The 27,382-nt window shown below is 37.6% G+C and overlaps 1 protein-coding gene and 1 non-coding gene across 11 annotated transcripts in view; one reads left to right on the plus strand and one right to left on the minus strand.

Moving 5' to 3' along the window:
* Positions 1-27,382, plus strand: part of TSBP1 (testis expressed basic protein 1) — a 264,417-nt gene that overhangs the window by 10,069 nt on the left and 226,966 nt on the right. For 6 of the 10 annotated variants that reach the window (XM_032340735.1, XM_032340740.1, XM_032340741.1 and 3 more), the window contains 15 exons: positions 1,514-1,534; positions 1,756-1,767; positions 15,263-15,301; positions 15,896-15,916; positions 17,649-17,669; positions 18,455-18,475; positions 19,087-19,107; positions 19,720-19,740; positions 22,805-22,825; positions 23,542-23,562; positions 24,885-24,905; positions 25,515-25,529; positions 26,138-26,161; positions 26,791-26,814; positions 27,109-27,135. In XM_032340735.1, the coding sequence (XP_032196626.1) occupies positions 1,514-1,534; positions 1,756-1,767; positions 15,263-15,301; positions 15,896-15,916; positions 17,649-17,669; positions 18,455-18,475; positions 19,087-19,107; positions 19,720-19,740; positions 22,805-22,825; positions 23,542-23,562; positions 24,885-24,905; positions 25,515-25,529; positions 26,138-26,161; positions 26,791-26,814; positions 27,109-27,135 (330 nt within the window). The remainder of the gene's footprint in view (positions 1-1,513; positions 1,535-1,755; positions 1,768-15,262; positions 15,302-15,895; positions 15,917-17,648; positions 17,670-18,454; positions 18,476-19,086; positions 19,108-19,719; positions 19,741-22,804; positions 22,826-23,541; positions 23,563-24,884; positions 24,906-25,514; positions 25,530-26,137; positions 26,162-26,790; positions 26,815-27,108; positions 27,136-27,382) is intronic. The other 4 variants (XM_032340738.1, XM_032340737.1, XM_032340742.1 and 1 more) reach the window with 4 other exon arrangements.
* On the minus strand, positions 20,371-20,477 carry LOC116589571. Its single transcript, XR_004285343.1, has one exon. It is a non-coding gene; the product is annotated as a U6 spliceosomal RNA (small nuclear RNA).

Here is a 27,382-nt window from a genome sequence, read left to right on the forward strand (position 1 = left end):
GGTTCCAACTGAATTTATTGACTCATGCATTCTATACCCACTGATTTGTAATACCTCTTTTATCTTACACTTAATTTTTCCATGGATTTTCTGTCCTAGTGAACTTTTGTCTTTTGCTCAACAGATACTAAATTGCTTCCATTTCTAAAGCTTTATGACATTTACTATGAGGAATGACACATTTTTCCCTCACTGTTGTTGTTTCAGAAATGCTTTTCCTATTCTTGGACCTTAATTTTTACACAAAATTTAGTCCATTTCTCAAGTTTGTCTGAGTCACAGTAGGATTTCATTGGAATTTCACTGAGTCTGTAGATTTATAAAATCAATTTTTCTGATGCATTACTATGATAATGTATCTTACTCAAATTTTCTTATGTGCCCTTCAGTAATGTTCTATAAATTTCTCTAAAGGGTCTGGAGCATCTTTTGTTAGATTAATTACTATGCACATATTTGTTTTTGTTTCTGTGTGAATGATTTTTTTTATTGGATTTTACAGATGATTACTGCTGCTATATAAGTTGTATGTTGTACTGTTGAGAGTAGATGTTGTACCTAGCCACCCTGCTGAATTCTAAGACTTCTAATAATTTAGAGTCTTGGATTTTGTATGTAGAAAATCCCATCTGCAAAAACTAACAATTTTTGAGTCTTCTTTTTAGTTCTTAAACTTACCCCTTATCTTACTGTTTTATCCAAAATATCCAGTACTGATAACAGCAATAATCACAGGCATTCTTCTTGGTATCTGATTTTAGCAAGAATGCCTCTGTTTTCACCACTAAACATGATGCTTGCTTCCATTGGTCAGTTCCATTTTATTGGGTTAAGAAAACTCCTATTTCTAGTTTGCTAACAAAAATCTTATTATGAATAAGTACTGAATACATTTTAATTATTTTTTTTAAAATTTAATGACATAAAAGTTTTTTATGATTCTAAAAATTGTGCACTCTATCTATGGATACGACCTATTTTTTTTTAAAGATCTTATTTATTTATTTATTTATTTACTTACTTACTTACTTGAGAGAGAAAGAGAGATTGTGAGAGAGAGAGAGAGCACAAGAGGAGGGAGAAGCAGACTCTCTGCTGAGTGGGAAGCCCAATGGGGCCTCCATCCCAGGACTCCGGGATCATGACCTGAGCTGAAGCCAGACCCTTAACTGACTGAGCACCTCCTACATATGTGCTATTTTTTTTATTCCTAGTATCATTGGGTTTGTGCTTTCTTTCTTTGGTCATTCTTCCATGTCAAAGATAGTTGTTTTTATTACTCTATTTGAAAATCAAATTTGAATATCTACTAATTATTTTTCTTATTTTATTACTTTCTCTTTTTAAACTTTAGTATTTCCTTCTATTTTTTTTTTTTAAGATTTCACTGCATTGAAAATGAGATGTGACACATTGCTGCTCTCTTTCCCACAACCTTTTCCTCATATGTAATCTATGTAATCTTAGATTCTCCCTAAAATACACAAATCTCATTCTTGTTTGCTTCTTTTAGCACTATCTCGATCAAGTATTGGTAAGTTCCTTTACCTTTCTCCAACTCAATTCAAGATATCCCCAGGTTTGAATGGCAACAATGGAGGAGATATATAATTTCCTAACTCCCTGAGCCACAGCTGACACTCAGGGGTTGGTGTTCCCAGGGGTTCCCTGTTCTGATATTCCCAAAATGAAAAGCAGAAATTAAAAAAAAAAAATGCCAGATAACCCCATAAACTTTTTTGTGTTTCTTTTTAGGAGAACAAAGAGGTCAGTTCCTTTACTTTTTCTCAACTCTAATTCCCTTTGGTGTATCACAGACCTGGGGCCATAAACTAACTCTGCCTAGCCTTGTCCCTCAACTTTTCTTCCTTCTCTATAATCAAGCACTTCACCTGAAGTTAATGAGAGCTTTGGAAAATGAAAGGTCTACCGATTATGAATACAGAGAAGATTCAGATGGTTTTAGCTGGCTATGAGGGTTTCAGCAAAACAAAATACCTTCTTTTGCTCAGAAGCAGGAGGAAAGAAGAAGGCTGTGAAAAGGGCAGGGAATGAGAGTAAGGGGGACAGCTATAATTACATAAGCCAGGTTTGTTGAATCCATATTCACAGGTCTTATAAATAAGAAACAACTCAAGGATATTATCTAATTTACCCAAAGGCACATAGTTCATAGAAGGTAAAACTGAGGTTCTACACACAGAGATTTTTTTTTTAAGATTTTATTTATTTATTTGACAGAGAGAGAGAGCACAAGTAGGCAGAGGGGCAGGTAGAAAAAGAGAGGTGGAAGCAGGCTCCCTGCCAAGCAGAGAGCCTGATGCAGGACTCGATCCCAGGACCCTGAAATCATGACCTGAGCCGAAGGCAGAGGCTTAATCCACTGAGCCACCCAGGTGCCTTACACACTGAGCTTTTAATTAAGTCATGTGCTTGTCCAAGTATCCCCAGGACACCATTAAAATTTATTTTTTCAATTTAAAGTATCTTCTTGAAATGAAATTTAGAACATTATGCATATGTAAAAAAATATTACTTTAATTTTTAATATGTAATCTAAAAATGCAAAAAATGTGAATTAATCTAAATCTCAAAATTATTTTTCTAGTCCATTACTGACATAATTCATGTGATGAATAAGGTTGCTTTATTACATAGACATATAATATGTACACATAAGATATAGATATATCTATATCTTCCATAATGACCTTGGAAAACCATCAAGCTCAATATTTCATTACTGTTATAATCAAATCAGGTTTTATTTAGTTTTGCTTTGTTTTCATCCAGTTAAGTCAGAGAAATAACTTACCACAGGAACAAAGTCAAATATCTTCAGGTTGACATGTGTTAAACAATCAACTCAAGTCTTCAATTTCTCCTGCAGTATACCTGCCCTGTGGTATATGAGTATGGACTCAAAAATAAACATTGCTCAGAGGGCTGCAAGAGGCATAGTACTTTAAAGGACAATTGGGCTTGTTAAAACAAAATGATGAACAGAATATTTGGAGAAATTAAAGATACAGGGGAATCTGCTGATAGTATTTCAGACAGCACGGTGTATGGGATTTTAGAGTGTAAGAAAGAAAATCAGATTAGGAGTTATACTAATCATTATGATAATATGTTCCTTAAAATGAGAATTATCTTCTGATGGCGAATAAGGTAAATGGATATGTGACACATGTTGGGATTAATCTCAGAGGAAGGTGAGTAATTAGTTATTATATATAATATTTAACTGAAAGATGCATGTGGCCATTCCCCCCTGAAGTTCAATACACTGTGTGGTCCTAGAGGATGAATGAGGCCCTCTTGAGAGGTCATTCTCAGAGACATCTCAGGGGACTATGGTAACTTGGGGAAGGGCTCTCAAACCAGGAGCACAAAGGGTTTGCAAAATTCTATTATTTCTCTGAAAATCTTAAACCAGCACAGTGCCGGAGGCAGAGGAGGCTATGGTCCATGTGTCCCATGCAGGTGTATATAGGTATACGTAGATAAGGACTACAATTTGAAACTATTGTTATAATATAGATGAAGTATATGTGTTATACATTCATAGCAATTCTATGAATTATATTTTACTATAAATTTTGTACTTAAAATGAATACTTTAAGACACAAAAAATTAAATGACTTGTGCAAGGTCACACAGGTAGTAAATAGAGGAATTAGGATTGAAATCCAAGCGTTCTAGCATCTGAACACCCACTGTATGTATCTCATGAAGACTAATCTGGACCCCCTCTCTAAAAAGAGTTCCATGAGAATCATAAGCTTTTCACACTGTTCATCCAAACTCTTGTGGATTTTTGCTATTATTCCTCAGTGTCAACTCCAGAATATTTAAGTCCCTTTCTATTCCTCAATTCAGGAAAGACACACACGAGTAAGCAAGAGGTGAAAAGAAAGGAGTACATAGGACAACTGAAGAAAGTTTAACCAAGACTTAACGTCTTCCACGTTCCCTTCAGAGTTTCAGCCTTTACAAAGAAGACATAAATGACCTCCCTGTTCATCCCCAGTCCGGTCTGGTCTCTGGGCCTCTGTCACGGCACCAAAGCACAGGATCTTTCCACTCCCTGTGACCAAATCACAGGGAAAGGGAGTGGAGAGCTTCTTCCTGAAGCTTCTCGTCAAAGGGGTTTAACTCTGATGACTTTAAACAGCTGACCTCATGAATTTACCTGTGTGTCCATTTAGCACAGTTTACAAGGGAACTGAGCATGCTTTTCTGACTGTTTCTCTGGCACGAATCCTTGATATCTGGGGATCTTGTTCTCCCTGTCTTCCCCTTCCCAGGCAGGTCCTAAACTTACAATGTCAGTCTTTTTGCTTCCGCATTATCCTAGATTTTATTAGGTGAGGCTAAAAAGCCCAGGAACACAGGACTTCAGTTTGTGGATTTAGACTAAATGAGTCATTAAAATTGAACCTTCTCCACTCTAAGTCCCCATGTCCTCCGAATACTGTTATGCTGGAAATAAAAAAAAAAAAAAAAAAAAAAAAATTGAACCTAACAGAGCGTTGTTAAATCTTGTCTTTTTAGAGATTGGTTAAATAAGTTTCCAAAAAGATTACGGAAATGATCTAAGATCAATCTTCACACAGGAATTTAATCTCTACCATAAGGCAAATAAGACAAATGCTCAGCCTTCTGCCACTGAATATAGTGGGGTTCATGCTATAGTAGTTTACATATCACTAGTACTGTCATGATTTAATACTGAAAGTTCCAGAAACATTCCCTATTATTTAGGTTTTGTTTTTGTTTTTGTTTTAATAAGAGGAACACTCCAGAGAGTAATAAAAAAGAACAAAAGAGAGAGAGAGAGAGTCAATATGTAGTAAGAAGTTAATTTACTTTTTAAAGGAATATTCCAGAAAGAGAAAACTCTATGCAGTACAGAGGAAAGTGCATTGAACTTTGAATCAGAAAAATTGGAGGTGAAAACTACATATATTTTTTTCACATACTCAGGCACAGACTCTCTACACCTTGGTCTTCTTCTGTTATAAAATTGGAACGTTTGTAACATTGTCTTTTTTCAGTTCTTGAAGCTATTACTTCATGGAGAGGAGATTCTCCAAACTGAGAAGAGGAAAGAAAGAAAGAGGGAGGAGTGGAAAACAGGGGAAAGGAAAGGTGCTGGATGAAATCAGAATATTGAAAATACAGCTAACCTGGAGACTTCCCTGAGATTTTCACTCCTGGGTAGTGTCCAAGGGGGAGGAAGATTCAAGATCCATGGGTGGTAATCCATGTGCCTACTGGGGAATGGAGAGTACAGTTCCTGTAAAGATTTCTGGGAAATGGATGGATTATTTAAAGCATTAACTCTAAACTGATTTGAATATTTGTTATTGCTCTTTAGTATTACTGCAAGGATCCATGAGTAAGTTTTTCTTCTTCTTTCAAAATCTGTTATTATAGGGCTCCCACACTAGACAGAGGATATCTTGTCTTATCTCGGGAGATATGCTATGTCAGAGAGAAAGCACTTGAGGTTCATCATTCTCCACTTTCTCCTTCATTAGTTATCTTACCTACACCATGCTCACCTGTCTCACCTTTCTCCCCAAGCAATGACACATCCCTTCTTGCTTTCAAGCAAATTCCTGCACTCATGTTATGTCATGGGACCTCTACTCCCAGCCCCACCTTTTCTTCAGCAGCCATAACTTCTCTTTACTGTATCCTTGTACTTTTCCATTAACTCCCTCTCCCCCCTAGAGCAAATTTGATTTTCTTCCATCCCAACAGGCCCTCCCTGGATTCTGTGTCCCTTTCTAACTGCATTACCCCCCCACCCCCACAAAGAAGGAAATTATGCTATTTACTTTGGCCATGGCCTTGGGAATAAGTTACTGCTCACCCCATTATTGAAAATATGCATTATTTCTCCATGAATTGAGAGTGGCATAATAAGAAATATTAAAAACCACTTTAAAAATAAGTTTGGTTGTTAACTAATGTATTATTATTATTTTTTTAATTAATTTTTTATTTTTATAAACATATATTTTTATCCCCAGGGGTACAGGTCTGTGAATCACCAGGTTTACACACTTCACAGCACTCACCAAAGCACATACCCTCCCCAATGTCCATAATCCCACCCCCTTCTCCCAAACCCCCTCCCCCCAGCAACCCTCAGTTTGTTTTGTGAGATTAAGAGTCACTTATGGTTTGTCTCCCTCCCATCCCATCTTGTTTCATTTATTCTTCTCCTACCCACTTAAGCCCCCATGTTGCATCACCACTTCCTCATATCAGGGAGATCATATGATAGTTGTCTTTCTCTGCTTGACTTATTTCGCTAAGCATGATACGCTCTAGTTCCATCCATGTTGTCGCAAATGGCAAGATTTCATTTCTTTTGATGGCTGCATAGTATTCCATTGTGTATATATACCACATCTTCTTGATCCATTCATCTGTTGATGGACATCTAGGTTCTTTCATAGTTTGGCTATTGTGGACATTGCTGCTATAAACATTAGGGTGCACGTGCCCCTTTGGATCACTACGTTTGTATCTTTAGGGTAAATACCCAATAGTGCAATTGCTGGGTCATAGGGCAGTTCTATTTTCAACATTTTGAGGAACCTCCATGCTGTTTTCCAGAGTGGCTGCACCAGCTTGTATTCCCACCAACAGTGTAGGAGGGTTCCCCTTTCTCTGCATCCTCGCCAGCATCTGTCATTTCCTGACTTGTTGATTTTAGCCATTCTGACTGGTGTGAGGTGATTATCTCATTGTGGTTTTGATCTGTATTTCCCTGATGCCGAGTGATATGGAGCACTTTTTCATGTGTCTGTTGGCCATCTATCTTCTTTGCAGAAATGTCTGTTCATGTCCTCTGCCCATTTCTTGATTGGATTATTTGTTCTTTGGGTGTTGAGGTTGCTAAGTTCTTTATAGATTCTGGACACTAGTCCTTTATCTGATATGTCATTTGCAAATATCTTCTCCCATTCTGTCAGTTGTCTTTTGATTTTGTTAACTGTTTCCTTTGCTGTGCAAAAGCTTTTGATCTTGATGAAATCCCAATAGTTCATTTTTTCCCTTGCTTCCCTTGCCTTTTGCGTTGTTCCTAGGAAGATGTTGCTGCGGCAGAGGTCGAAGAGGTTGCTGCCTGTGTTCTCCTCAAGGATTTTGATGGATTCCTTTCACACATTGAGGTCCTTCATCCATTTTGAGTCTATTTTTGTGTGTGGTGTAAGGAAATGGTCCAATTTCATTTTTCTGCATGTGGCTGTCCAATTTTCCCAGCACCATTTATTGAAGAGGCTGTCTTTTTTCCATTGGCCATTCTTTCCTGCTTTGTCGAAGATTAGTTGACCATAGAGTTGAGGGTCTACTTCTGGGCTCTCTATTCTGTTCCATTGATCTATGTGTCTGTTTTTGTGCCAGTACCATGCTGTCTTGATGATGACAGCTTTGTAATAGAGCTTGAAGTCCGGAATTGTGATGCCACCAACGTTGGCTTTCTTTTTCAATATCCCTTTGGCTATTCGAGGTCTTTTCTGGTTCCATATAAATTTTAGCATTATTTGTTCCATTTCTCTGAAAAAGATGGATGGTACTTTGATAGGAATTGCATTAAATGTGTAGATTGCTTTAGGTAGCATAGACATTTTCACAATATTTATTCTTCCACTCCAGGAGCATGGAACATTTTTCCATTTCTTTGTGTCTTCCTCAACTTCTTTCATGAGTACTTTATAGTTTCCTGAGTATAGATTCTGTGCATCTTTGGTTAGGTTTATTCCTAGGTATCTTATGTATTGGGTGCAATTGTAAATGGGATTGACGCCTTAATTTCTCTTTCTTCTGTCTTGCTGTTGGTGTAGAGAAATGCAACTGATTTCTGTGCATTGATTTTATACCCTGACACTTTACTGAATTCCTGTATAAGTTCTAGCAGTTTTGGAGTGGAGTCTTTTGGGTTTTCCACATATAGTATCATATCATCTGAGAAGAGTGATAATTTGACTTCTTCTTTGCCGATTTGGATGCCTTTAATTTCCTTTTGTTGTCTGATTGCTGAGGCTAGGACCTCTAGTACTATGTTGAATAGCAGTGGTGATAATGGACATCCCTGCCGTGTTCCTGACCTTAGCGGAAACGCTTTCAGTTTTTCTCCATTGAGAATGATATTTGCGGTGGGTTTTTCATAGATGGCTTTGATGATATTGAGGTATGTGCCCTCTATCCCTACACTTTGAAGAGTTTTGATCAGGAAGGGATGCTGTACTTTGTCAAATGCTTTTTCAGCATCTATTGAGAGTATCATATGGTTCTTGTTCTTTCTTTTATTAATGTGTTGTATCACATTGACTGATTTGCGGATGTTGAACCAACCTTGCAGCCCTGGAATAAATCCCACTTGGTCGTGGTGAATAATCTTTTTAATGTACTGTTGAATCCTATTGGCTAGTATTTTGTTGAGTATTTTCGCATCTGTGTTCATCAAGGATATTGGTCTATAGCTCTCTTTTTTGGTGGAATCCCTGTCTGGTTTTGGGATCAAGGTGATGCTGGCCTCATAAAATGAGTTTGGAAGTTTTCCTTCCATTTCTATTTTTTGGAACAGTTTCAGGAGAATAGGAATTAGTTCTTCTTTAAATGTTTGGTAGAATTCCCCCGGGAAGCCGTCTGGCCCTGGGCTTTTGTTTGTTTGGAGATTTTTAATGACTGTTTCAATCTCCTTACTGGTTATGGGTCTGTTCAGGCTTTCTATTTCTTCCTGGTTCAGTTGTGGTTGTTTATATGTTTCTAGGAATGCATCCATTTCTTCCAGATTGTCAAATTTATTGGCATAGAGTTGCTCATAGTATGTTCTTATAATAGTTTGTATTTCTTTGGTGTTAGTTGTGATCTCTCCTCTTTCATTCATGATTTTATTTATTTGGGTCCTTTCTCTTTTCTTTTTGATAAGTCGGGCCAGGGGTTTATCAATTTTATTAATTCTTTCAAAGAACCAGCTCCTAGTTTCATTGATTTGTTCTATTGTTTTTTTTTTTTTTTTGGTTTCTATTTCATTGATTTCTGCTCTGATCCTTATGATTTCTCTTCTCCTGCAGGGCTTAGGGTTTCTTTCTTGTTCTTTCTCCAGCTCCTTTAGGTGTAGGGTTAGGTTGTGTACCTGAGACCTTTCTTGTTTCTTGAGAAAGGCTTGTACCGCTATATATTTTCCTCTCAGGACTGCCTTTGTTTTGTCCCACAGATTTTGAACTGTTGTATTTTCATTATCATTTGTTTCCATGATATTTTTCAATTCTTCTTTAATTTCCCGGTTGACCCATTCATTCTTTAGAAGGATGCTGTTTAGTCTCCATGTATTTGGGATCTTTCCAAACTTCCTTTTGTGGTTGAGTTCTAGCTTTAGAGCATTGTGGTCTGAAAATATGCAGGGAATGATCCCAATCTTTTGATACCAGTTGAGTCCTGATTTAGGACCGAGGATGTGATCTATTCTGGAGAATGTTCCATATGCACTAGAGAAGAATGTGTATTCTGTTGCTTTGGGATGAAATATTCTGAATATATCTGTGATGTCCATCTGGTCCAGTGTGTCGTTTAAGGCCTTTATTTCCTTGCTGATCTTTTGCTTGGATGATCTGTCCATTTCAGTGAAGGGAGTGTTAAAGTCCCCTACTATTATTGTATTATTGTTGATGTGTTTCTTTGATTTTGTTATTAATTGGTTTATATAAATGGCTGCTCCCACGTTGGGGGCATAGATATTTAAAATTGTTAAATCTTCTTGTTGGACAGACCCTTTGAGTATGATATAGTGTCCTTCCTCATCTCTTATTATAGTCTTTGGCTTAAAATCTAATTGATCTGATATAAGGATTGCCACTCCTGCTTTCTTCTGATGTCCATTAGCATGGTAAATTCTTTTCCACCCCCTCACTTTAAATCTGGAGGTGTCTTCGGGCTTAAAATGAGTTTCTTGGAGGCAACATATAGATGGGTTTTGTTTTTTTATCCATTCTGATACCCTGTGTCTTTTGATTGGGGCATTTAGCCCATTAACATTCAGAGGAACTATTGAGAGATATGAATTTAATGCCATTGTATTGCCTGTATGGTGACTGTTACTGTATATTGTTTCTGTTCCTTTCTGATCTACTACTTTTAGGCTCTCTCTTTGCTTAGAGGACCCCTTTCAATATTTCCTGTAGAGCTGGTTTGGTATTTGCAAATTCTTTCAGTTTTTGTTTGTCCTGGAAGCTTTTAATCTCTCCTTCTATTTTCAATGATAGCCTAGCGGGATATAGTATTCTTGGCTGCATGTTTTTCTCGTTTAGTGCTCTGAAAATATCATGCCAGCTCTTTCTGGCCTGCCAGGTCTCTGTGGATAAGTCAGCTGCCAATCTAATATTTTTACCATTGTATGTTACAGACTTCTTTTCCTGGGCTGCTTTCAGGATTTTCTCTTTGTCACTGAGACTTGTAAATTTTGCTATTAGGTGACGGGGTGTGGGCCTATTCTTATTGATTTTGAGGGGCGTTCTCTGAACCTCCTGAATTTTGATGCTCGTTCCCTTTGCCATATTGGGGAAATTCTCCCCAATAATTCTCTCCAGTACACCTTCTGCTCCCCTCTCTCTTTCTTCTTCTTCTGGAATCCCAATTATTCTAATGTTGTTTCGTCTTATGGTGTCATTTATCTCTCGAATTCTCCCCTCATGGTCCAGTAGCTGTTTGTCCCTCTTTTGCTCAGCTTCTTTATTCTCTGTCATTTGGTCTTCTATATCACTAATTCTTTCTTCTGCCTCATGTATCCTAGCAGTGAGAGCCTCCATTTTTGATTGCACCTCATTAATAGCTTTTTTGATTTCAACTTGGTTAGATTTTAGTTCTTTTATTTCTCCAGAAAGGGCTTTTATATCTCTCGAGAGGGTTTCTCTAATATCTTCCATGCCTTTTTCGAGCCCGGCTAGAACCTTGAGAATTGTCATTCTGAACTCTAGATCTGACATATTACCAATGTCTGTATTGATTAGGTCCCTAGCCTTCGGTACTGCCTCTTGTTCTTTTTTTTGTGTTGAATTTTTCCGTCTTGTCATTTTGTCCAGATAAGAGTATATGAAGGAGCAAGTAAAATACTAAAAGGGTGGCAACAACCCCAGGAAAATATGCTTTAACCAAATTAGAAGAGATCCAAAATCGTGAGGGGGGAGAAAGGGGATAAAAAGAGGTTCAAAAAGGAAGAAAGAAAAAAAAAAGATAAAAAAAAAAAGAAAAGAAAAGAATTAAAAAAAAAAGAAAACACCTAAGAAAAATGTAAAAAAGAAAAAATATATATATTAGATAAACTAGTAAAAAATCGTTAAAAAAGAAAAAGGTAACAGTTAAAAAAAAAATTTTACCCGAAGGCGAGAAAAAAAAAACAAAAAATGAAAAAGAAAAAAATTAAATTAACTACAAGACTAAAAAAAATCACAGGGAAAAAGCCATGAGTTCTGTGCTTGGCTTTCTCCTCCTCTGGAATTCTGCTGCTCTCCTTGGTATTGAAACCGCACTCCTTGGTAGGTGAACTTGGTCTCGGCTGGATTTCTTGTTGATCTTCTGGGGGAGGGGCCTGTTGTAGTGATTCTCAAGTGTCTTTGCCCCAGGCGGAATTACACCGCCCTTACCCGGGTCGGGGTGAGTAATCCGCTCGGGTTTGCTTTCAGGAGCTTTTGTTCCCTGAGCGCTTTCCGTAGAGTTCCGGAGGACGGGGAATACAAATGGCGACCTCCTGGTCTCCGGCCCGGAGGAGCTGAGAGCCCAGGGTTGCTCTCCTCAGTGCGCCCTCAGAGAACAGCGTCCAGTCACTCCCGTCTGCCTGACCTCCGGCCGCGCTCCGAGCTCACCGAGCCTGCGACCGGTTCAAGTTCACCCCAAGCTGCGAGCTTACTGTCGGCTCTGTCTCTGTAGCCGGCTTTCCCGTTCCAATACCCGCAAGGTCTGCGACACTCAGACACCCCCGATCCTTCTGTGACCCTGCGGGACCTGAGGCCACGCTGACCCTGCGTGGGCTTCGCCCTGGTTTAGCCTCTGGAGTGATGTCCCTCAGCGGAACAGACTTTTAAAAGTCCTGACTTTGTGCGCCGTTGCTCCGCTGCTTGCCGGGAGCCGGCCCCTCCCCCCAGGGTCTATCTTCCCGTCGCTTTGGATTCACTTCTCCGCCGGTCCTACCTTTCAGAAAGTGGTTGTTTTTCTGTTTCCAGAATTGCTGTTCTTCTTCTCTTCGATCTGCCGATGGATTTTCAGGTGTTTGCAATCTTTAGATAAGCTATCCAGCTGATCTCCGGCTAGCTGAAGCAGTCTCAGCCTGCTACTTCTCTGCCATCTTGACTCCTCCCTGTTAACTAATGTATTATAAATATACAGGGAGACTGTTACAGATGAGAGTTCTGGAGCCAGGCTGCCTAGAGTTGTATGCCAGCTCCCTATTTACTGGTTCTTTGAACAAAGGCAAGTTATTTAATTTCTCATTAAACTGTTACAATTTCAACTACCAACTGAAAAACTAACAGAAAAGAACAGAAAAGTGAGAGAATATAGAATACATGAATGGAGAAAGAAGAAAATTGAGGTGATAAGGCTTAAATCAGTGTACTGGAACTGATTTCCATTTATTGCCAAAGCAAATGAATATATTTTCTAAACAAAGGGAAGACAGAGGAATGAGGGGCAGAAAAGTAAGGAATTAGGGAAAATGACACAAAAAATTTTAAAAATTTAAAAAGAGATAATCCTGGTTGACAGATTTTTTTTCTTCTGAGCTATATGCTTCTGATAAAATTTTTCATATTAAATATTATATTTTTGTCACAATGAGTAAAATTACTTCTTGCTCAAAAATCATGATTTCATGATTTTCCTAAAAGTATCACAACTTCCAGGTGCTTCACAACCTGAATAAGTTTGTGAATTACAGGTTTTAATCAAATGTGACCCAACCAACACCTATGATTAAATTAGTGAAACAAAGGAAATTATTTGGTCTATCTTGATCCAGGCCACAACTTGTGGTGATGTGAATCTCACACTCTACTATTGTTGAAATATGTAGGGTACTCACTTAAACCCTTCCTTTTCCAAAGTAGAGCTCCCAAATTGGCAACCACTAGCCCAGTGCCACCTATACATGTGTTCTGGTAGACTAGCATTGCATTATTTTAAATTCTGAATGTGAATGCTTCTAGATAGAGTGTGCACTTTTCAAGAACCAACTTCTCCACTATCCCCTTAAACTGACAGATTCACAACTCATGAGACTTGCTGCGTCAACTGGGCATGTGACCCCCATAAAGACTATGAGGATTTCCATTTAGAGTGGAAAATTTGGCACTCTCTAAGATAACTAATTCTGATATTCTCATTAGGCAGACTGTCCACAGAAGCTATGCCCTTACTCTAAACACACATAGTACTTAAGTGTTTTGGCAGGATATTCAAGTCTTATAATTAAGATTTTTATCTGCTTCTTCACTTTGAAAGTAAGTGGAAACATTTCACTGTCATGCATTTGTCTTCAACTGGACGAGACTACAAAATTCTAAGTTCAAAAATTTCCAAAAATATATGATACATGTTCCCCTCTGTATACCTTTGCCTGTGGCAGGTACCAGTGGATGATCATAGTTCTCTTTCCTGCTCAGCCCACATACAATCTAAAATTTTTTTCATGTCCTGGGATGCTACTAATCAATGCTACTAATTGATCAGATTTAGCCTATTAACTCAAATATATTCATCATGCCTAATATGGGTCAATGTTCTTAAATCCTAAGTATATGGGTGCTATCTTTTATAAATTATCTTTATTTGGTAGTGGAAGTAGCAGTATGTTACCTTAGTCTATAACACCTAGAAAAGGCAGAATCTCTTCCCAAGTGCTGAGATCTTAACATTTCTGTGAAAAGCTACTATTTCCCCCTAAACTCAACAAACTGGCAAACAAAAATGGAGTCATAAATATACAAGTAAAAACAAAATAATTTTAAGAGAAATAAGCTGCAAATTTTTAACTGCCTAAAAGCTTTCTTACTAAATATAATTTTTTAAAATAATACATCGGCCCTTAAACAACATTCAGTAGAGAAATAAAGCTACATAAGGAAAAAAGATTTGAATAGGGAAAAGAAGAAAGAATGGAGAAGAAAACAATAAGGAGGAAGAATTTCAGCAAAAATTTCCAGAACAGGAAAATGGAAGACCAAAGTAGGTTCTAAAACTTCAAATCATAATTTCACACATAAACAAAACCTTTGAAATTCCATGGGAAAATTAATTCGTCACATACATAAACTTGTTTCAGTAAAGAGGTCTTGACATCTTAATGTAAGATTGGTTCCTCTCAAGGAAGAAACTATGGTTCTCCACTGCTGCCAATCTCACTGGAACATCAATGGGTATAACTAAGGTACTGAGGTAACCAAGGAATAAAAGGGATTTTTTTTTAAAGAGTGAAATCACACAGATCAGCAAACCAAAACAAGACAATGAAGTGCTCATGAAAATGCCCTGTCACCGGCATTCAGAACTTTCCAAATGACAATAAAAGGTGTAAGAGGGGAAAATAGAGAAAACAGAGAAGTAAGCTAAACTGAAGACTTTAAACACAATGAAAACTTCCTATTTTGCATAAGAGTTTCATTCCTTTGTAGTCACTGAGTAGTTCTTTCCATAACAATTCTGAAAGAATTTATCAGCTTTTCTATCCATTATTATTTTTGATTTTTCACTGTAGCCATGTCTCTAAGAAAGGAGATATAATTCCCATTTTAAAGATAAGGAAAGTAATGTTTTGAGAGTTTAGTGACTTATGTAGTCATAAAACTAGAGATTAGTGAAGCTGGGACTCTCTGGTCTTGAATGTTTATTTATTTGAGAAAGAGATGATTGTGCTGGAGAGAATGGGGAGGGGCAGAAGGAGAAGGTGAGAGAATCTTAAGCAGGATCCACACTGACCCCATCACAGGGCTTGATCTCATTATCCTGAGAACATGACCTGAGCCAAATTAAGAGATGCTTAACCGTCTGAACCACCCAAATGCCCCTAATCTTGGATCTTTAATCTCAAAACTATTTGTACCACACATGTGGGCAGGAAGGAGTAGGATTGCCCACACTTCATGCTCTCTGAAAGTCTAAATCAGGATGACATTATACTTGTCTTTGTTTGTTTGTTTGTTTGTTTAAACAAATTTTATCTCTCATAGTTCTTGTCATTTTTCATCACAGGTGATGCAAAAACCCTCAAAGTAACTCCAGAACCTTTATGTAAGTTTCTCTTATTTTTTAACTCTAGTTTTTTGTTTGTTTGTTTGTTTTGTTTCTTCTTTTGTTTTGTTCTTATTTTTGTTTGGTCTTCTACAAAGTGCCTACTATTGGGTGGGGGGGCTGGAGCAGAGGTTAAGTAGGCACATGAAGGAGGAGGAAAGGAGACATCTCACTATTGTACTGTTCTCCTTTTCCTTTATCAGTGTGAGGAACTTGAGGATGATTTCAAGATCGCTCTAAGTGACAATTTTCTTATTTAGCAAAGTGGAAACTCTGCTAATAAAATTAATTCATAGGTGAAAGGAAAAATTCTGTGGTTGGATGAAGTTCTTTACCAAAAACAAACAGAAAATTTTAGAAGGATTTGATAATAGGAAGATAGTAAAAATTGAGAACAAGAACAATAATTGTAGGAAATATGATTTTAAGAGTCTCCTTAAGAAAAAAAAAAGGGGGGGATGGAAGCCAGACTTACTTCCTCCTGCTTTCCACGTAAATATAATAATGTAGTAAATGCTTGACCTGAAGTTCCCTGAAATGTACATCTTTCAGTCATGTTCTCTCCAGACTTACCTCTTTGTGTTTGTATTTTAGCAGGTTCAGCAGGACCTATAAGTGAGTTCCTTTCCTATGCTTTAATTCCCATGTGCTTTGTTAGAATATGTAAGACTCTGCTATTCATGGATGTTTTTATTTCCTCCTGCACAAATTGTCAATTCTTTTCTCCTTTTTTATCCCCTATTCTTATTTTAATAAGCTGGGAGCCTTCTGAAGAAGTAATAGTACTTCCTCAGTACTATTACTATTAGTACTATTACTAGTACTATTACTGTATTATTATAGTAATATATATTACTAGTACTATTACTATAGTACTATCACTAGTAGTACTACTACTAGTAGTACCACTATTACTCAGTAATAGTACTATTACTTTTAAATTTCTCAAAATCTTGAGACTCAATTGGCAAGGGAAACGTGTTAAGAATAAAAGTGTTAGAAAGGTAGGACGGTCCCTTGCTAGAAATCCCAGTCACACTTAGAGGAAGAGAGCAGCAAGTCCCAGCTCACTGACTGAGGGTCCCCCACTGTCAACAAAGAATAAGTCTGAAAGACATGTCCCAGTAGCATCTTAATGACATTACAACAAACATCTCTGGCAGAAGCACTGGGAATGAGGGATGGGTGAGAGACAGTTGACACAGAAAATAAAAAAAAAAGTCATAAATGTAAACAGTGTCCTATACATGTTCTGAGATTTCACCAGTCACTTAATGGCCTGTTGCTTAAATTGGGCCCAGGGATCTGCATTAGCCTCACCTTGGAGTTTCTTGGCAGTGAAGAATCTCCACCTAAGACCCACTAAATCAGAATCTGCATTTTTAAGAAAATCCCCAGGTGCCTTAGAACCATTACTAACAGAGTTTCAATCCCTTATAGCTAGAAAAGGAATAAAAATTTGAGTGCACTAGATCCAAGTTTAACCAGGTCTTCCATCCCTTCAGATTCTCCATAGCAAGAATAACTTTAAAGTCGATGACAAGAAAAATGAAACTCATCAAGGGTTCATTCACTTATTAACTATTTCTAATCCATCACTTCTGAGGATGTTCCTAGGGCACAGGCAACACTAAAGGAAGAAGAATAATTTGAGGATTAGAGCTCATGACAAATCACACGCTGAGTCTGCTCTTCCTGGAGCATTTATACACATGAAACCTGATTAAAATAAAGTCAATCAAGAATAAACACTGGGGAAGTGTCACTAAAGCAAATGTAGCCCTAGAGGTACAGAGAGGTGTCTGTATGTATGGTGTTTGTAAAGAAGGCTGTTATTGGTAATCATGTGGGTCTAGTGCGTCAAGCTCTTTACCAGCCTACTGCACCTATGAAAGTCTTGAGCCATCTGAGAGTTCCTATTCCCTTTTATGCTCAGATATTGCAGGCCAAATTACTCTAATAAGGGAGCTGAGGTCACCCACAGGAGACAGAAATTCCCACTGTCTCCTTCAGAAGATGAGGCCATAGGTTCTGGCTAAATAAATTCAAATTAGCTCAGCTTGAAAAAAATCAATGGCTTGTGGAATCTCCTGAGTTTCAGTGATCCATCAGGACAGGCACCCTGAGCACTGCATCCCTGCAACTCTAGCTGTCAGATACCAGTGTTACAGGGATCGTCCATGGTGGAGAATGAAGAAAAAATGTATTTATTCTTCTTCTGAAATAGAAATTTTGTTCCCTGTGTCTGCATTTATGATGTTCTCCCAAGAATAATTTCAGTGCAAACTAAATTTTCTGTGCCGAAGAACAATTCTAATTAGTCTGTCTTATTTTTCTTATATATTAGCTGGAACCATTGGACCCATAAGTGAGTTCTTTTTCTGTTTCTTAACTCTAACACTCTTTGGTCTTCTGTGAGCTATGGGACTTCTTACGGGAGCTCTTTCTATATCCAGGCTTTCTTACTCATGCTAATTGACTGCATGATTACATTTAAATTACTGACCCCTCCTGATGCTCAAGACATCAGAAAAAAACAAAAAACAAAAAACAAAGAAACAAACTACCCTGAACTGTCACTGAGTTTAAGACAAGGAAAAGTAAAATCATTCATATTTAAAATAATATGAAATACAAATAAATATTTAAAACCAGAGGAAACAGCCCATTATTATTATGAAAATAATTAAAATAACTATTTGTGGACTTCCTTAAACTGAGGAAGCACTCCAAGAACAGGTGGTTCTAGGAGGAGGCAAAAGAATAAGCATGATAAAGACAAAAGAGGAGGTGGTAATGGGAAAAAAAAATACAGAACTGACATCCCACTTACCCCAGGAATGTTAGTCCTTTGAGAGAGCTGAGTGTTGGGTGGGCAGACAGAGAAAGGGAGGAGGAATGAAAGTGAAGGAAAGATTCACACCTTCAACCCCAGTTTTATATATTCCCCTCTGCCATAGTTTTCTCATTTAAGATGAATGCCAAATAACTTAATCTGGAGGGAAGGCTATGGGGCTTCTTTGTTAAAATTATCTACTGAATCGCAGTAGTAATGCTCCCTCTGGTTCAGCTGCTTCACAGTTTCTTTAAAAAATATTGGTGGCATGAGCATTCATAATATCAAACCTGCTGATTTTCCTCTTTGTATTTTAGTGCAATTCACAGCACCAATTCGTAAGTATCAAATTTGCTTCTGCACTCTGGTTCCTTTAATTTCTCACCCATAAAATCTTAAGTACTGATCTGCCCTGCTTTCTTGATGCCATGTTTCTCAACTTCTCTAGTATTCCTATTACACAGTTTCCAAAGAAGCCATGCATGAAGTAGAGAGACTACAAAGCCCATGGGCTAGCATAAGAAAATAGAAAAGAAAAGGATCCTCTTAATAGCAGTCACAATGCCCTGTCAGCAAAGGAAGGTTTGCTTTTCAAATAACAGTGAGATCTTAATGGAATGAGAGAAAAAAGAGAGAGGGAAATTTTTAAAGGAGACATTATGAATTAGTATGGAATAGGTTTATTGCAATCCTCTAAAGGTTGCAAATATTACTGAAAACAAGGGGAGGTCCCATTCCTGGAAGTACCCTATATTGTACAACACGGAGCCTGCCTGAGGATTGCCATGCAAACAACCCTCGATGTTCCTAGGATTTCTACTTATGACACTCCCTTCTAGAGTAAGGGTTGAAGAATGGCTATTTCCCTCAGAGTGATAAAGCATACTGATTATCTCCCTCTCCCTCCACTCCGCTTCTCTTTCTCTCTCTTTCCCTTTCTGTTTCTCAGCAGGAGCTACGGGACCTATCAGTAAGTTTACTGCCTGATTCTTCACTGTAGAGAATTTTAATTTAGTTTAGTGTCTTAGGGACCTTTCCCTGGATTCTATGTTAGGATTTCAGGGGTTTGGGGGTCCACATTTCCTTGGTCTTTTTGTTGTCTTCTACCTACCATTTCAGTAAATCATTAATGATAATGTGGATGTACATTCCAGTACCAAACACAAACTATAGAGTGGAAGATGAACTCTTGAAAGTTTCCAGTGGCTTATCAACATCACATGAAGGACTTTTAAAAACCGAATGAGATAGACACAAGTGAAATTATAGGGGAAAGGAAGAAAATTAAGTTTAAATGTAGAAGGATTTTTTCAACCCTCTGCGGGGTTTATATGGGCCAAAAGTGTGACTTCTATTTAGTACCTTTGCTACTTAGCCTCTCAGTGAATCCATTAGATAAGGAAGCCTTTATATGTATTAGCATCCATGAAGAAAGTCAACATCCCTACTACCCCATTGTAGCTGAGCCCAAGTTTAATGGCACAGATTCTCACCAGGAAAGCATGCAAATGAGAACTATGGGCTCTAGAGCCAGAGAGCAGCTACTGATTTCTTTTCTCTTTCCTTTTGTTTGTTTTTCTAGAGCTCTCTCAAAAAACCATTGGTAAGTCATCTAATGCTCAGTTGATTTTTATTTCAAATGATTCATGCCTATGGACTCCAAGATCAGATTTTTCCACTGTCTCATTATCCCACTCAGAATTCTTAGAGGTTAGATTCCCCCAGGTTCTGCAGTAAAAAGATACTATGAAGCTGAAATATGAAGTGAAAAAATAACCCCCCACTAGGAGAGAATTTTCTAAATTCTATAATCTAGCTTTCTAGAACCAACATGTAATAAAGATTTGGAACATTACACCTAAACTTCTTGCTTTCCTTGAAAATAATTTTTATTAGATTATGATCTTAGATTAATTTATTAGATTATGTTTTTCTTACTATCTAATTTCTATGAAAAATTCTGTCCACTATAGTTAGGTTTTATTTTTGCCAACTTTTAGCAACTTGTCCTATTGCATTTTTCCATGGAAACATTAGAAATAATGGTTAGGTTCCAAGATACAGTTGTCCATAATTACATATTTACAAACTAAGAGCAAATAGTTATTGCTTCACACACTAGGTTATAGGATTCCTAAAAAAAAAAAAAAAAATAGGAATTTGTGAAATTAGAAACCTAAAAAAATATTTGCCTGACAGAATGAATGTAAATCCCGTATCTGTACCTAGTCACTCTTGGTGTGATTCCTTCATGAATCTGCATATCATCCTTGCACATGGGCCACGCTAATTTTCTCTGTATTGTTCCAATTTTAGTAGATGTGCTGCTGAAGTGAACACTCCCCATATGATTCCTGTAATGGTTTACCATTTTTCTAATTCTCCCATGCATTATTTTGTTGGCTTTACATAGTATTTCAATGGTGGTAGGTAAGTGGGTATTATACCCATCTTGAGAGATAAAAAAGTTGAAATTCAGAAGTCATTCCTCAAAAAAATAGGGAAGGAAGATGATTAATGAGGTTAGAACTAAAGTTGTGCTAACTCTTGAGTTCTTTCCACCACCATTTTGAGTGTTCAAAAGGTTTTTAGTTAGAAATACAATGCACTTGCACTTATAATATTAAAAATAGTGGACAAAAATGCCTATGGGGAGAGAAAGTGAGAGAAGATGCAATACAAGGAATAACAGAATAAAGGTATATGTTAAAAAGAGAAAAATCGAGGAAATTTAAAAAAAACAAAGTAGGAAGGAAGTTGAAGACAGGAGATTGAGTTGGAGGCAGGAGAAGAAAAAAGAATAAATGAATATAAATAAAGCTGAGAAAGAGAAGTGAAAGAAGTCTACAAAAGAGTCACAAGTTAAAAAAAGAAATGGGTAAGAACATACAGGAAAACAAAGAAAACAAAATAATATTTGAAATGATTATCTGTCTAAATTTTTAGTGGCTTATACCAGAGGGTAAATGTCCTAAGAATTCTAATCCAGGATCAAGGACATTTTTAAAAAATAGATACAATCAAGCAAATATTAAATTACTTTTGCAAAATACCTAAATTTCTGTTGTCTACAACTCATGGCCTACAATATCCACAACTGGTAATCTACCTTCTAGCTTTTTTACATGGAAAAAAAAAGTTCAGAGCTAAAGGTTTGGGGACTTATGGGTTAGAACTGGGATATTTCCCATGATGAGTGCCACGAAGCAAGGAGCTATGGAGAAGAAAGATAATGTAATGCCCACTGAAAGGCGGGTGGTCTTTTTAGACTCAATTAACCATACAGACTCACAAAATGATCCCAGCTTTCGCCAGGCTACTCAGTGGGACTTAAAGAAGGAAACACAGCTTGCCACTAGGGCAGCATCAACCACCTCTTGTCTGTGACAGTAGTCCTTGATGTGGTCTATGCAAGTGTCTGCATCGCCACCCAGGCACCCGTTGCCTCCCATAGGAGTTGCTTGGAATTAGAAGCCCAAGAACCAAAATATCCTATAAGAACTCCACAACATAATCTGCAGGGATCCTATAAGGAACATGATCAAATACATGGTCACTACACTTAGGGAAGCCCAAAGATATGGCTTTCTAAAGGGTATTTATAGTTCTCCCAGTTAACATGCAATTTATCAACAAGAATCATTCTTCCTTACATTTTTAAAATTTTTAAAATTTTTTTATTATTTATTATTTGTTTATTTATTTATTTTAGAGAGAGAGTGATTGAGGGAGATGGGAGGGAAAGAGAGAGTCCTAACAAGTCTGTGTTCTGAGCATGGAGCACAATGTGGGGCTTGATTTTGTGATCCAGATGTCATGACCAGAACTGAAATCAAGAGTCAGATGCTTAACTAACTGAACTACCCAGGTGCCCCAAGGATCATTCGTAAATTAAAGGAATGTTGTCAAGTAAGATAGCAGGTTTAGTCAGAACTAGAAAATCAACTGAAGGCCAAATTCTCATTAAAAACTGAAGGTTTGGGCACCTGGGTTGCTCAGTGGGTTAAGCCGCTGCCTTCGGCTCAGGTCATGATCTCAGGGTCCTGGGATCGAGTCCCGCATCTGGCTCTCTGCTCAGCGGGGAGGCTGCTTCCTCCTCTCCCTCTCTCTGCCTACTTGTAATGTCTCTCTGTCAAATAAATAAATAAAATCTTTTAAAAAACAAAACAAAACAAAAAAACCTGAATGTTTTGTTGACTTTTCCCCAGAGATACAAGCCAATCAAAGCAGTAGTCAGTAAACTGGAAACTGAGAAGACTATATCCTACATCCTACCTTCATGCCTACCCTAGAGCCTATCAGTTAGCAAATAGAAATAGCAAATAGAAATATTTTAGTACAGGGTGGTCCTTTAAAAGAGCACCATCTTTTGTTACTGACAGGAAAGAAAATACAAAGAAAAATACAAAGTTTTTATCTTTAATGTCTCTAGCCTTTCCTAGGTTGACAGTGATTCTAGAGAGATCCTCGTCTCAGGTTGAGTTGTAATATATGCTAAATATCTCTCTTGCTATGTATTTATCATGCTTGGATTAGTTCTCCCTAATGTTATTACTATTATCACTTCTTCTCTACCTCCCAAAGCCTCACCCTAGAATAAAATTAATGAAAAGTTTATTCTTCACACAAACAGTCATACTAATATCCCAATCTTGATTTCTTTTTAGTGCAAACTCCAGGACCTATTGGTAAGTTTCCTATATATACATCAACTCATATATATTACTCAAATTCATAATAGGCAGCCTAACATTTTTCTAATAATAATTATGGTAGAGGCACCTGGGTGGCTCAGTGGGTTAAAGCCTCTGCCTTCAGCTCAGGTCATGAACCCAGGGTCCTGGCATCAAGCCCCACATCAGGCTCTCTGCTTGGCAGGAAGCCTGTTTCCTCCTCTCTCTCTCTCTCTGCCTACCTCTCTGCCTACTTGTGATCTCTGTTAAATAAATAAATAAAATCTTAAAAAAAAAATTATGGTAGTTTGTCAGTATACATTAGAAGAATGTTCCAAAGCAAAGATGCAATAGAGAGAATCTGGGGAAAGACATAGAAATGAGAAAGAAGACAAAAGAAGGAAGGCCAAGAGAGTGAAAAACAGTGACATGAGAGAAAAAAGATGGGGAAAACGAAGGGAAAGGAATACAATGAAGATTACACTTCAAACACCTCTAATACTTAAAGGCAAGCATGAAATGTTTCTCCCTCTAACTACAACAAGGTTACAAGTCTCCTAGGGAAAGATCTGATTCTTATGGTGAGGACACAGTCCAGTAAAAATATTTAATCCTGGTGACTGGGATTTAGTAATTCTGGCAAGGTATTTAACTGTTCTCCTTTGGAAAACAGTGGTATGTGTGTTTATCATGTTCAACAACAACAATAATTTGTTTGTTTCTATTTTTAGTGCAATATACTGGGCCCAGTGGTAAGTCTCTTATCTATCTTTTTCCTCTCGAGTTTTCTTTGATCTTCTACAGTGTATAGAGGACTTGTCCCCTGTCCCAAATGTATCTATTACAATAAGGACAGTGGTTTTAGACACGTTTTCATGCATCTCAGTTTCATTTGCTGAGAATTCCCTAAAGTTATTTCTTAAGAAAAAAAAGTAAGAAAATGTCCCCAGGAATGGTCATAATGGCTTTTATAATAATACAGAATTTTCTAAAGTAACAGAGAAAGAATAATGGTATCTTTTTACTTCTGAAATAATTTGTTGTTCATAAAGGGCCTCTTCAAAGACAACAGAGACAATATAAAGAAAATTTTTAAAAAAGGAAAGCAAATTTTAAAACAAATATAAAAGAAGAAAAAAACAATCAAATTTAAATAGACTGAGGTCTTATCAGTTTTCCCCAAGTGTCCTGGGAAAAGTGCACCAAAGAATAATACTAAGGTTCTAGTCTGCACAAAATTCCCCAATCTTTTCTCCCAATAACTTCTCTTCATGTCCTATCCTGTCCCATGTCCCAAACACCAACACACACACACCAACACACACACACACACACACATACACCTTCAGTGAACAGGATATGATGGAAGGTGGGCTGCAATTATAGAAACTGCCAGATACATCAGACAACTACAAACTATAAATGAAAGAGAGTGAAGGGTAAGCTAATATTGTGACTAGGTAGGGCAAAACCAATGTCAAACTCTAGGATGTCAAAATAAACCAAACTCAAGTCATTGTAAATTCTGAGTCTGGAAATTACGAAACAGCATTCCAAAGTTTAAGCCAAACAAGAGGACATTATCAGAAGGCAAGTCAGATATACTCAAACATTCCTTCAACTAGCTGAGCTCTTGTATCAGAAGCCAAGCTGAGCCTTAGGGATGAAGTCATGAACACTACATCAAAAAACTTATGAAGTACTATAGGCTGGCTAACTGAACATGATAAAAATAAATAATAAGATGGAAAGAATAAATGACTTTCAAAATAAGTCATGAATAAGAGAGGACGATTTGGTTAACCTCTAGTGCCATGGAGTTTAAGCGCCCTGAAAAGGGATGGAAAGGAAGGAGGACAGCCATACTCCTGCCCCAGACCAGCAAAAGACCTGAGGATGTGAAGTATGGGGGTAGGAGCTTAAGACCAGATGATGCACTGATCTAACAGGAAGGTTTTAGAGTTCCCTGCATCCTCCCTGTGGTTACCCTTTCAACCCCATCATGGAAGAACTGTTTTCTTCCTTCTACACACACTGATTTCTCCCTTTTCTTTCCCTTCCATTTTTCCACCAGGTGAAACTTCAGAAATGACTAGTAAGTTCCACACTTGTTCTTATACAGTAGTTGCCTTTGGCTTCCTGCAGAGTCTGTAATCCTTTGCTTCTGTCTCGTGGGTATAGATATTCATGTTTCTCCACCTCTTGCTTATTCCACTATCTGCCCGCATCCCCACCCAAGGAATGAATGAATGAAGAGGAATACAAACCCCCTTAATAACCCAAAAAACTTAACATAGATATACTATATTACATAAACATATCAGAGGAAACTATTGTCAACAAGGGTGGGGGAGGACATTTCTATGAATGAATGAAAGCTTGCACAGAGTGGCAGAAACAGGGAGTAGGAAAGTAAAAGCAGCACAGTTTAAATTACCAATCTCCTGTAGGATTTGAAGCATTTACCACTCACTGCAAAAAGGGAAGAGATAACTCTCTTTCCTGAAGCCTCTCAGACTAAGCAGGGGGCAGAATCACCCAAGGCATGATGGCTGCTGGGTTCTCCAGCACAGTACACAACATCTATAAGGGTTAGATGGTCCCTCCATGAACAATTCTGATACTCCCTCTCAGAAAACGAGAAGGAAAATTAACTCCTCTTTTCACCAGTCTTTCTACACTGACTTCTCTTTTTGTTTTTCAGCTACAGGATCCTCTTGTAAGTTTCACTGTCTCCCTTCATGATGGAACTCCATTATCTCCAGCACTGTCTAATAGATCTACTTAAACAAAAATTTATCCATCCATATTGAGATAGCCATAGCTTAAGGCTCCTATTTCTTTGACCCTTATTTTCCCATTACCCAGAATTCCACTAGGTTATTAATAAATTTCTAAAATGTTCACAGAGTCACATAAAAATTAAAGAGCAGAGAAAAAAGTTTCTCCATGGTTCTAAAGATACAGAAGGAAAAAAATGAACAGGGAAAACAAATGCTGGAGATATTTCTATTTTCCAGCTGGGTCATCTATATGAGCAATTAGTAAGTTGTTTGTTTGTTTCTTTGCTGTTCACTTAATCAAAGTCCAGCAATGTCTATTGAAATTCGAGTTCTAGTACACAAACTTGAAACTAATTTCTTAGCGCTTGCTTCTCCATTAACCTGAATTCCACCAGCTGACTGTAAGTTATCTGCAAAGTTCAAATACTCATGATCAGAAAAACTTTTCAAGAAGTTATATCACTAGAAAATTTACCAATAGAAAAAATGAGTAGGAGAGTAAATGAGCAGGGGGCAATAAGAAATGTCTCTGCTTATTTTTTAGTAGGATCAACTCGTCACAAGAACAGTAAGTCTGCGTATTCATTTAATTCTCTGCCAGGGACTCAACTGGCTTTTAGTGGGGTCCAAGAGTCTTTATCAGACCATGTTGTTGTGCAAAGGGCTTGAGGTACTTTGCGGCCCCTTGCTATTTCATTATCAAAGTCCCTCTGGGTGATTCATGATTCAAGAAAGTTCTAACAGTACAGATTTACATTAATAGGGGAGAAAAAAAGTTTTGCTTAGTTACAGAGACCACCAAGAGGCTGCCTACAGAAAAGGAAAAAATGATGGAAGAGAAAGGAGGGGATCAGAAGTTTCTGAAACGGTTTTTCATTTGGACCTCCTGCCCTACCTATTCAGTTTGTTTTTCCACACTTGAATTCCAAGACATCTGAGGACAATTTCCCCGACCATTTGGGATTTTAGAGGCTTGAAGCTCCTATTTCTTAGACATCCTGTATTCAAACTACCGATAATTCTCCTAGGTTTTAAATAATTTTATGGAAGAAGTCAAATTGCATGATTTACATATATAATGAAGATCAGAAACGAAGGCTTCCCAGTGGTTAAAAATAGCATGTTACAAGGGACAAAACAAATTGAATGGGGAAGAAAGGAAATGGAGGTAACAATTTTCTCTGTTCTGTTTTCCAGTTGGATCAGTTCCACCTGCCCTCAGTAAGTCCTTCCATGTTTCTTCCACCGTGGCGTCCTATAGCTTCTTTCCCTGGCTATGCTGGGATTTCTGCGCATGGTTACATATTTCCTTAACCACTAGCCTTTCCATGGACAAATTCCATGCTTATTAATGTTTTTTGAAAGTTCAAATCTTGCTCATTTACACTGAAAGTAAATAAAGACCAAAGGGAACATTTTCCCTATTGTTATAATGACTTAATGAGAAAGAACTCTAAACCGAGAGTGGGGAGAAAAAGTGGAAAAGGCTTACAAAAATACTTCTTTGTCTTTCAGCTGGTCCACCACCTTCAATGCCCAGAGGTAAGTTTAGTCTGTTTTGGTTTTTGCGGGTTTTTTTTTTGTTGTTGTTGTTGTCCTCTACATGACCTATAGAACTGTTTCTGCCCTACTCATTTCTAACTCCTGTGCAGCAGCCAGAGACTCAGCTCTCACATTACTTTGACTTCTGCTCATTCAGTGAAGTAAACTTCCATTTAATTTCAAACATTTGTTAAATTTGCATCTCTTCAGTGATAAGAACTATACAGGTGCTTTAACTACATTATAT

Source organism: Mustela erminea, chromosome 4 (assembly GCF_009829155.1).
Source record: "Mustela erminea isolate mMusErm1 chromosome 4, mMusErm1.Pri, whole genome shotgun sequence".
Classification (NCBI taxonomy): domain Eukaryota; kingdom Metazoa; phylum Chordata; class Mammalia; order Carnivora; family Mustelidae; genus Mustela; species Mustela erminea.